Source organism: Protopterus annectens, chromosome 3.part0 (assembly GCF_019279795.1).
Source record: "Protopterus annectens isolate FY-2018-M chromosome 3.part0, PAN1.0, whole genome shotgun sequence".
NCBI lineage: Eukaryota > Metazoa > Chordata > Ceratodontiformes > Protopteridae > Protopterus > Protopterus annectens.
Window position 1 is genome coordinate 116,013,480 of NC_056731.1, and position 12,313 is coordinate 116,025,792.

The 12,313-nt window shown below is 36.6% G+C and overlaps 1 protein-coding gene across 2 annotated transcripts in view; it reads left to right on the forward strand.

Moving 5' to 3' along the window:
* Nucleotides 1–12,313, forward strand: part of MRC1 (mannose receptor C-type 1) — a 1,874,292-nt gene that overhangs the window by 669,020 nt on the left and 1,192,959 nt on the right. For both annotated transcript variants that reach the window (XM_044064625.1, XM_044064626.1), the window contains exon 12: nucleotides 5,022–5,221. In XM_044064625.1, the coding sequence (XP_043920560.1) occupies nucleotides 5,022–5,221 (200 nt within the window). The remainder of the gene's footprint in view (nucleotides 1–5,021; nucleotides 5,222–12,313) is intronic.

Genomic DNA, 12,313 nt, shown 5'->3' on the forward strand with positions numbered 1-12,313 from the left:
TAGATCCAATGCTCCTGTATCAAATGGGCAAAGGCTTTTATTCAAGGACATTTCTCGTACCAAAGAAGGAAGGATCCTGGAAGCCTATGCTGGATCTTTCCTTTCTAAATCATTTTGCAAAGATTCCAAAGTTCAAAATGCTTTCCCATTTGTTCCTTTTTACCTCTGCTCCCTTCTCTAGCTTTCATGGTAAAGCTATACTAAAGGATTCCTATAATCACAGTCCCATTGCCAAGATGTTTAGACACATTTTAAAATTGTATGTGTCTGGCTAACATTATTAGTTCTCTGTTGTACCCTTTGGACTTTCCATTGCACCAAGGGTATTCATGAAGTGTTTTGCTCCAGTAATTGCTTATTGCATATTTCAAGTTATTCACATCTTTCCATATTTGGATGATTGTCTTATGTTTGCACTCTTTCTCCAACTAGTCAAGAGTCTTTAGCATCTGCTTACAATCACTTACCCTGTCTGGATTTTCAAATCAGCTTACATAAATCTTCTATCATCCCTTCTCATAGAATTGTATTCCTGGAATATATGATAGATTCTGCATTGATAAGACCCTTTCTTCCTCTACATAAAGTAGAGATGTTGGAACAGTTCTTACTGGGCTTCTTTACTCAAAGCCAGGTATCAGCAAGGAAATTTCTCTGGATATTGGGGTACATGGCATCAATGATTATTATGCTTCCCCTGGCCAGACTCCACATGAGTAAGATCTAGTGATACCTCAGGTCAGCCAGGGATCAGCATCTTCATCCTTTATCCTTTCAAATTCCTGTTTTGGGATTTGTAAGAAGGAATATTCTCTGGCTGGTTGACCATAGATCTTGCAATCCAGGTCTCCTTTTTTCTTTTCTGACCCTTATCTAATCTGTCATTACAGATGATTCAGACCTGGCATGGGGAGCAGTCTCCAGAGGGGTGAAAGTGCAAAACTGGTGGAACCCTCACAACAAATAGAATCAAATAAATGTTGGAGAGATGTTGTCAGTGATCAATGCTTTGAAAGCCTTAAATCATCTTTGGTTCCCAGGACCTCTGTAAGTCTACAAAGACAACAACACACTTATATGATACATAAATAAAAAAAAAAATAAACAGTGATACCAATGTGTACTCTCTTTGCAGACTTGTTATGATAACCTGGGAGATAGTAACTCAGTTAAATTTCACTATGCAGGATTCATGCATTCCCTCTGAACAAAACCTGATTGCAGACAAGCTAAGAAGGGCCAGTGCAGATCTCCACAAATGGAAACTTCATCCAGAGGTCTTTCCAAAATTGATCCAACTGTGGAGTGCACCTCAAGTAGATCACTTTGTCTGTCCCCAGAACAGACATCTAAAGAAATTCTGTTCCAGCACGTATTGCAAACAGGCTTGGAAGATGGATGCCTTTTCATTCCTATGGATGGGAATGTTTATGTAGGCTTTATTCTCCTTTCCACTGATACCCAAGATTTTTCTAAAGATCCAGAGGGACTTTTTAAAAATTGCGATTGTGACTTCCTTTTGGCCCAGGCAACAGTGATTCTCTCTTCTTTTAAATTTAGCCAAGGGCAAGTACCACCGTCTTACCACAGTATCCATATGATGGATTTGCTCACACAAGATAGGGGTGGCTTGATACATTCCCAGCCTGAAAACTCTTCAACCCACTCCCAGAGTGACAGAATTTTGATACCTTTTATACTATCTTTCTGAGGACATGCAGCAGGTAATAAAGGCAATGAAAAACTGGTAGAAAATCATACATATGCAAGTGAAAATGATTTTCTAGTTGGTGCCGGTCCAAGAACCAAGACCCTTTTACAGTCCCAGTTGCCTCAAATTTCTGATTATTTCTGTGAGATACTGTCCTCCTACATTTGTTTTTCCTCCATCAAGGTTCATTTGTCAGCCATTGCTGCTCATGTCCTAAGATCTCCCTTTCTAGTCATTCTCAAGTTAAAGAAATTTGAAAGAGGTGCTATGCATGCGTCCACCTAAGAAATAGATAACTCCTCCTTGAAATCTTAACTTTGTACATGAAAAGCTTACCTTTTTCCATTTGAACTAGTTCATCAGGCTGAACTGGGGTTCTTAAGTTGGAAGACTGTTTTAGTCATAGCTCTGACTTCTGCTAGGAGAGCATCTGTATTGCAAGCACTTACGGTGAGTCAACCCTGCCTTATTTATCACAAGGGCAGGGTCTGCTAAAGCACTAAACCTTCTTTTATGTCTATAGTGGTCTCAGAGTTTGCCTTGCACCAGACTATTAATCTCACGGTCTTCTTCCCTAAACCCAGTAACAAAGGGGAAACGATTCTTTGCAGTCTAGATGGCCACAAGTAGCTCTGACACTACCTAAACAAAACCCAAGCCTTCAGGAAAGCTGATCAGTGGTTTGTCTCCTATGATGGTAAGATGAATGTGCATCCAATGTCAAAGCAGACTATTTCCAGATGGTTGTCTTATGCTATTACTTTTATTATATTCATCATGATAAACCACTTCCAGAAAGGGTTAAGGCTTATTCCACATAGGCTTTGGCTTCTTCCATGACTTTCTGGACAGGGAGAACTCTAGAACTATAATAGAGGCAACATTTTGGTCCTCCGTACATACTTTTATAAATCACTCCAAATTAGATTAATTTTCCATGTTTAGAACAGGCTTTGCTAGGACCATTCTACAGAGGCTTTTGGATTCTTAGGACCTTATTTCAAAAGACTTGCTCTCAGTGTAAATGACTTACTCCAGTGTATTACACCGGACTAAGTCACTTACACTGAGAGCAAGTCTTTTTGAATCTGGCTACCAGTGTAAGACTGTTTAGAGATAGGCCTTACAAGTCACTTACATGGCCTTAAGTCACTTACATCAAGAGCAAGTCTTTTGGAATCAGGGAAGGCTTGCACCAGAGTAAATCTCTTACAGTGAGGGAATCTCATTTTGAATCTGGCTCTTAGTTTATTTTCCCTCCTCTCTTCTTAGTATCTAAGCTGTAGTAATTTATCCAAATAAATGTTCAGCATTTAAGACTACTACAACAGTAATCTTAAATGCTGAACATAATACAGTTGCTTAAGTAAACTTTCCATAATAGTAAATGTTCTAATAGAACACTGTTGCAGTAGCTACTTCTCCCTCCAGCCCCCTTATTTTGCCTGTTTTTCCTTTTGTATTGGCAAGATGTGGATGTATATACCCTGATATATATATATATATATATATATATATATATATATATACATATACATAAATACATGTTGTGTGTGTGTGTGTGTGTGTGTGTGTGTGTGTGTGTGTGTATATATATATATATATATATATATATATATATATATATATATATATATACATATATATATATATATCGTACTGTTAGGGTTGTTGCCTAGTGTTACCCTTTCATGATTCTTTCCTATACTGTTTCCTAGGCAATAAAGCTTGGAAGAAACTGGTGATCTAACTGTCTTTATATGGTGCTCCTCAACCATAAAGCTTTGAAAGGTGGCTGATAGAAAGGGAGTAAGATCCAAATAGTTTGGCTACTGCAACAGTGAGCTATTAGAACATCTACTGTTATGGTAAGTTTTCTTACACAACTGAATTGTCCTCATTGATGCACTCCATCTGTCCCAGTGTTCCACAGACACACTATCCCCCTTCCAAATTGTCACTTTCCTTCCTGGATAGAACGAGTACATCTAAACTTGAAGTCTTTTCCAGGCTACCCTTGTACCATCCTTGTATCTGATATTGGGGAAACTTGATCTGAGAAATAAGTAGGAGCACAGTGCATTATGGGGGGGTGCTTGAGTGCTGGAGAAGCTTCTGAGTGATAAATTGCTTGCTTTAACATACCAGGAGGACAGATAACCCAACAACCAAGATGGACATAGAAGGGCAGTAAGGATCTATCATTATGATGAGTACATAATTTTCATTTCTGATGTATTAAAGTACTGTTTTGCTGATTGGTTTATGCTTTAGAGTTGGGAAGTCATACAGGAATGCAGATTAGAGAATATGTGATCTTTGACTAAGTATGTTTAGAGTTGCAAGAATGGAGGAGTATATTATGATACCGGGATTGTGTGACGTTGGCATTAGTACATTTAGGAATGTGGGAGGTCCAGGGACTGCAACACCCCTGCATTACCCTCGTTTTTATTGTTATAACATTCTGTTCAAGGGGGCATAATTCAAATGTTTTTTTTTTGTTTAGTGAAGTGTTGTGTGGATAGATAAATAGATAGATAGATATATAGATAGATAGATAGATAGATAGATAGATAGATAGATAGATAGATAGATAGATAGATAAAGGCATGCTATAGGAAGAAATCCAAAATATCAGGAGAAAACTCATTCATATTGAGATCCTACAAGCTTAAAACTGAAAACTAGATGTTTGAGTCAGAAACATACCTCTCAACCTCCAAGCACAAGAAATCTGGACAAAGTAAAAAATAATGGGGGGACAAAAGCCCAAAAATAGGGACAGATTTTAAATATTGCTTATATAAATTATAAAGTTGCTAGAATAATATTTTTTGCATTAACATGTATTTTCTGAAGGATATGAAGTCTGAAACTCAAATGTATGTCATTATTTAGTTACTTTAATCATCAATGATTTTCCAGAAAACCATATATTTTATGAGGAATGAACCAAAATATGAGGCAAAAATCTGGACAGTTGAAAGCTATGGTCAGAAACCAACTAGACACAGTGTCACCCATAAGCTGTTCATGCATCTTAACTTTTTAGGTATGCATTTGCCTTTCAATAAGTTAATTTAATTTCCAGAACTAATAGATGTCAAGCATCTTAAATGTATTTCATTCTTCTGAGTTTTCAGCACTGCTTTTTATTAATAAGTTGTTTTGAGATTGAAGCACACTGCCATTTTGTATCATGATTAAGATTTCAGATTCATTATTGTTGTACCTAGTATTCTATTGTTACAAAATTCTTTAAAAATTTTAGCAGTTCTTGAATGGTTTGTTGAAATATTTTTTAAAGGAAGCCAATCAGGATGTGTTGCTATGAGAACTGGAATTAATGCTGGCTTGTGGGATATTGTCAAGTGTGAAGAAAAAGTGAAATATATCTGTAAACACTGGGCAGAGGGAGTAACGTCACCTCCAGTTCCAACAACAACTCCTGCTCCACAGTGTTCAGAAGGATGGTTTTCTACTTCAAATTCAAAATACTGCTACAAAGTAAGTAATAAAACTATTGCTGTAGTACATTAATGGCATTTGTTCATTTAATAAACTTGCTACTGTAAACCAAACAATATCTCATGCAAATCAGCAGAATGACCATCTGCTCTATTCATGTGATGTAAGGTATTAGAAAACATTTCTAAAAAATGTTTATTTGAAGATTATTATAACTCATTTTAATTACATATTCTTATGCAGTATTCATTAATATTTATTTGCAGGTGTCAAACTACATAGTGCAATTTATGTGTGAAACTGCAGTCTCTTCTTGCCATAAAAAGCCACAGTAGCTAGTTAGTAGCTAAAATAAATAAAACAAATAGCGTAAACAAGGTTTAATTCCACGCTTTCGTCCATAGACTTCTTCAGAATAAAAAATATGTGACAATAAACTCATTTAAATACATTCAAGTAAATTAAACAACTTAAAACTTGATTGCAATCAAACTAAATTGCTGTGTTAATTAAAAAAGGAGTTAACACCATCATTCCTTTTATGGAGATGTAACTTCCTGTTTTTCAAAAAACATTTAATGTTGACTGCTTCATTGATGCCTGGAAGTTTATCAGCTTTTAGTTTCATTTGCCAAAGGGCTTCTCTTTGTAAAATATAATTTTTAAAATCCCCCCCTCTCATGTCATTCTGACAAACCTCTAGTATGGAAAATAAAAATCTTTTAAAATTATGACAAATAATAGAATGCTTATATAAAGCATTAGTTGGATCTTTCTTTTGATGTCATAAAGATGTTCCTTAATACGAATTTTTAAACTCCTACTAGTCATTCCTACATAGAAGGCAGGACAAGTGCTGCATAAACTAATATATACTAAGCCACTAGTGTCGCAATCAACATTATTAGGAACAGTTAAAATTCTATGGTAAGACTCTATATTAATATATGGTCCCACAGAAATATATCTGCATATTTTGCAGTTGTGACAACATTGCATACCTTTCTCAGTAGTAACAACTTTCCTGTTATTGTGGGTGTGTTTATGCTCTAGTATTCTTCCTAAATTACGTGTGTTTCTGGATACAAAAACAGGTTTGTTGCCTACCACCCTGGAAAGATCTAAATTACCATTGATCACTGACCAATTTTTTCTGACTACCTTCTGAATGTATGTTAGGTCATTACTCATTTCCATAGAACAAGTTAAATTGGTGTTGAATTTGCCCTCATCAGTAGTCGTATTACTGGTGGCTAGGCAGTTTTCACTGCTTTGTCCACCCGAATAATGCAACAAAGTAAAGTAAAAACATAGTTGACTCTTTTGTCACAGAGGCTAATACCTATTCTGGTTATATAAAGTTTGTGAAGGGTTCAGTTGGGCTTGAAGTTAACTTTTTAGATGTTGGTTTAAAGTGGGATAACATTGATAATCGCTTCCACAGCACAATCTTTCGGAAGGAGACCTTTACTAATGGGTATCTTCACTTTTCTAGCAATCACCCTAGACACATTATCAACAATATTCCCAGAGGGCAAATGATTAGAGCCTGTCGAATGACCTCTAAACCAACAGATTTAATTGGTGAGATTGACTTCATCATTTCCCTGTTCCAGGACAGGGGATATCATGAATCAACACTGGTCAATACTAGTAAAGATATAATGACCAGACGAACAACTGACTACCCAGCTTTGTTGCATTATTCGGGTGGACAAAGCAGTGAAAACTGCCTAGCCACCAGTAATACGACTACTGATGAGGGCAAATTCAACACCAATTTAACTTGTTCTATGGAAATGAGTAATGACCTAACATACATTCAGAAGGTAGTCAGAAAAAATTGGTCAGTGATCAATGGTAATTTAGATCTTTCCAGGGTGGTAGGCAACAAACCTGTTTTTGTATCCAGAAACACACGTAATTTAGGAAGAATACTAGAGCATAAACACACCCACAATAACAGGAAAGTTGTTACTACTGAGAAAGGTATGCAATGTTGTCACAACTGCAAAATATGCAGATATATTTCTGTGGGACCATATATTAATATAGAGTCTTACCATAGAATTTTAACTGTTCCTAATAATGTTGATTGCGACACTAGTGGCTTAGTATATATTAGTTTATGCAGCACTTGTCCTGCCTTCTATGTAGGAATGACTAGTAGGAGTTTAAAAATTCGTATTAAGGAACATCTTTATGACATCAAAAAGAAAGATCCAACTAATGCTTTATATAAGCATTCTATTATTTGTCATAATTTTAAAAGATTTTTATTTTCCATACTAGAGGTTTGTCAGAATGACATGAGAGGGGGGGATTTTAAAAATTATATTTTACAAAGAGAAGCCCTTTGGCAAATGAAACTAAAAGCTGATAAACTTCCAGGCATCAATGAAGCAGTCAACATTAAATGTTTTTTGAAAAACAGGAAGTTACATCTCCATAAAAGGAATGATGGTGTTAACTCCTTTTTTAATTAACACAGCAATTTAGTTTGATTGCAATCAAGTTTTAAGTTGTTTAATTTACTTGAATGTATTTAAATGAGTTTATTGTCACATATTTTTTATTCTGAAGAAGTCTACGGACGAAAGCGTGGAATTAAACCTTGTTTACGCTATTTGTTTTATTTATTTTAGTTTGCCTCTGATTGCTGCTTTGCCAGATTGTTTCGGTGTTGTGTCATTAACAGGCTTCTTTTCTTGGACTAATAGTTAGTAGCTAACCTTATATTTCATATCAACTTTTTTAAATCTCAGAAAAAGGTACCCACTTTGTGAATGGGCAAAAGGAGATAAGCATGCTAATAACTATGAACAACTTGTTGTGCGCTAGGTGAGAGTAAGGCACAGGCCTAATGAACTGACAAATCCATAAGCATTAAGTGAGTGTGAGACTCAGACAAAATGTTGCCCTGATATGTATTGCTATTAAATGTATTTTACTTATATATATATATATACTGTGAGCATAAAAAAACTACTAAGTACATAAAATGGGTACAAAATGGTTAAATGTTTACTTTATGTATGCATTTATTTATGTTTATTTGTTTGCCAGATAAACAGGATTAACAGGTTATGAATGTTGCTTTAATATAACTCAATACAAAATTATTCCCATGCATTCATATATTCTAAAATAATTTAAGAGAGAGTATGTTATATTGAAGGCTGATTATTTTTTTTCAAATGATATTAAGCTGAAATAAAGGAAATGCCAGTTGACAGAAGTGTACAGCTGACAAATACTACTCAGTTGAAAATCTATTTATTTTTGTTTTACTTTGTGCAATCATGCGGCCATAGTATTATTGTGTGTGTGTGTGTATATATATATGTATATATATATATATATATATATATATATATATATATATATATATATATATATAGGCAAAAACGGTTTGTGTTTGTCTATTTGGTGGAGCTTAGGTTTTCTTTAAAGGGAGATTTTCCTCATTTGTTTGATATGCAGTTCTCTTTCATTATGAGCTGTTTGCTACAGGGGTAGTCAGAAACACATTTTACACAGCACAACCCTATTTACAGCAGGGTTATTCAGCAATCCATGAGTATCCAATTCACGAATGCTATAGTGCTACAATGTTATGAAGCCCAATTGTAGTAGAGCTTCAGCAGTCTGCTGGATAACACTGAATATAAAGCCAGCAATGGGATATAGCTCATGTAAATAGGCCATGTGCTGTATTCTGGAGCCTTACTTCAAGACTAAAAGGGTGTGGCAGAGTCGCTCAATGACAAGTTCTGTCATAGCATTATAGAACAGAGCAGTGGGACTAAATGTGCTGTTTGTGGCATTCACCCATTGTTGTCTATGGAAGCAGTGAAGCAGTTAGTCACTTTAGGTAAGGCAGATGAGGCTGCATGCATGTGTATGCATGTGTGTGTGTGTGTGTGTGTGTGTGTGTGTGTGTGTGTGTGTGTGTGTGTGTGTGTGTCTGTGTGCGTGCGCACGTGTGCGTGTGAGACCGACTATGTATTACCTATCTATGTGACTTTGTATGTGTCAGACGGTGTTTGCTCATGCATGGGCACATGTGTGTTTGTGTTTATGCACAGGTGCACGTTGTTTGTGTGTGTGTGTGTGTGTGTGTGTGTGTGTGTGTGTGTGTGTGTGTGTGTGTGTGTGTGTGTGTGTGTGTGTGTGCGTGTGTGTGTGTGCATCTGTGTGTCTGTGTGTATATATGTATGTGTGCATGCCTGTAGCTGCCTGTGCAACAGCATTGCTTGGTTAGGTGTGGGGAGCGCTAGCAACTACACTAGATTTTCATTACAGAGATATGCAAACAATCCACTAGTGAGCTTTTGCTATGTGTGGCTATTGCATGGCTTTGAATCCTTAGTCTGCTCCATAGTGCTACTAGTCACAACATTGCAGTGCTGTTAGTAGTACACAGCTGACCCCTCTGAATTTTCTGTTGTGCCAATAGTGAAAAAATTATGTATTTTTCTTTCATAATTTAGAATGTTGACACATTTGTAAAACTATATTAAGCTATGTCAATATGTCAGCTTCCTAAGGCATAAAAATGTATATAACCTTGTGACATTTTTATGTAAATAAAGAAAGGAGATGAAAGGAAAATAAATGTATGAAATTTGTAACTGAAATATAAAAAGAGGCATTCTGCAGTTCGTCAGAGAGGACTTTATTGCTTATAATTAAGCCATAAAAGGGGTTGGGGTTAGGAAGCCAAATGCAGTTAAAATGCTCTTCAAACTGGCAGCAGGACAGAGATAGGAAAGCAGTCAATAGTATGCAGGCTTATTAGTTGTAGAAGGTGGAATAATTTGTTTTCTTTGAAAAAGAAATGATGCAATCTGATGTAACCCCTTGGTTTTCTGTGAGAAAAAAACACAATGAGCAAAAATGTATATGCAGAAGTATAACCAGTCTAAAGTCAGTTGATTTTTCTTAGATAACCATGGTAAGCAAATCTATGTATATTGCTGTTGTCTGCATTTGTCTGATTGATATTTTTACTAACTTAGGGAATTTAGGGACTTCATTTTTTAAGACAGGCAGCTTGGGTATTTATCTGGGCGGTCACAGTGGTGCAGTGGTTAGCATTGTCGCTTCACAGCAAGAGGTTCTCCGGTTTGTTCCTCGGCTGGGGTGCCTTCTGTGCGGAATCTGCATGTCCTCCCTGTGGTCGCATGGGTTTCCTCCCAAAGACATGCATTAGGTGGATTGGACACTCTAAATTGGCCCTAGGTGTGTGTGCCTTCTGTGGAAGGTTGGGCACCGGGCTGGCAACTCGACACTGTAAAACTCCACTGCTAATCATGAGCGGACAGGTGATCCACTGTGGTGACCCTTAACTGGGAAAAAGCTGAAAGAAGAAGAAGCTTGGGTATTTATCTAGCTTAGTTAAATTTTGGTCTAAATACTGTTTCAGTACTACTGTTTAGTGTTTTCTGTTCCTAGTACAGTGCTTAAATCTACATATGTAATGTATATCAGCACTGCTTTCCTTATTGTTTAAGCAAAGTTTTTTTATTTACTCACTTTAAAGATCTTGTGGCTAATATTTATTATTTATTCATGCATTGTTATTTATGATCTGTAAGAGGATATATTTACCATACCTCTAATTAGTCCAATCACTTGAATTTACTGCCAGTGAGATATCATTTTTTTAATTTATATTTAGCCAAATAAAGAGTGGAATTAATTGTTGTATTTTCCCTGGGAATTGTATATGTGCTTGTGTGTGTGTGGATGTGTGTGTGTGTGTGTGTGTGTGTGTCTGTGTGTGTGTGTGTGTGTGTGTGTGTGTGTGTGTGTGTGTGTGTGTGTGTGTGTGTGTGTGTGTGTGTGTGTGTGTGTGTGTCTGTGTGTGTGCGCACGTGTGCGTGTGAGACTGACTGTGTATTACCTATCTATGTGACTTTGTATGTGTCAGACGGTGTTTGCTCATGCATGGGCACGTGTGTTTGTGTTTATGCACAGGTGCACGTTGTTTGTGTGTGTGTGTGTGTGTGTGTGTGTGTGTGTGTGTGTGTGTGTGTGTGTGTGTGTGTGTGTGTGTGTGTGTGTGTGTGTGTGTGTGTGTGCATCTGTGTGTCTGTGTGTATATATGTATGTGTGCATGCCTGTAGCTGCCTGTGCAACAGCATTGCTTGGTTAGGTGTGGGGAGCGCTAGCAACTACACTAGATTTTCATTACAGAGATATGCAAACAATCCACTAGTGAGCTTTTGCTATGTGTGGCTATTGCATGGCTTTGAATCCTTAGTCTGCTCCATAGTGCTACTAGTCACAACATTGCAGTGCTGTTAGTAGTACACAGCTGACCCCTCTGAATTTTCTGTTGTGCCAATAGTGAAAAAATTATGTATTTTTCTTTCATAATTTAGAATGTTGAGACATTTGTAAAACTATATTAAGCTATGTCAATATGTCAGCTTCCTAAGGCATAAAAATGTATATAACCTTGTGACATTTTTATGTAAATAAAGAAAGGAGATGAAAGGAAAATAAATGTATGAAATTTGTAATTGAAATATAAAAAGAGGCATTCTGCAGTTTGTCAGAGAGGATTTTATTGCTTATAATTAAGCCATAAAAGGGGTTGGGGTTAGGAAGCCAAATGCAATTAAAATGCTCTTCAAACTGGCAGCAGGACAGAGATAGGAAAGCAGTCAATAGTATGCAGGCTTATTAGTTGTAGAAGGTGGAATAATTTGTTTTCTTTGAAAAAGAAATGATACAATCTGATGTAACCCCTTGGTTTTCTGTGAGAAAAAAACACAATGAGCAAAAATGTATATGCAGAAGTATAACCAGTCTAAAGTCAGTTGATTTTTCTTAGATAACCATGGTAAGCAAATCTATGTATATTGCTGTTAAGTCTGCATTTGTCTGATTGATATTTTTACTAACTTAGGGAATTTAGGGACTTCATTTTTTAAGACAGGCAGCTTGGGTATTTATCTGGGTGGTCACAGTGGTGCAGTGGTTAGCATTGTCGCCTCACAGCAAGAGGTTCTCCGGTTTGATCCTCGGCTGGGGTGCCTTCTGTGCGGAATCTGCATGTCCTCCCTGTGGTCGCATGGGTTTCCTCCCAAAGACATGTATTAGGTGGATTGGACACTCTAA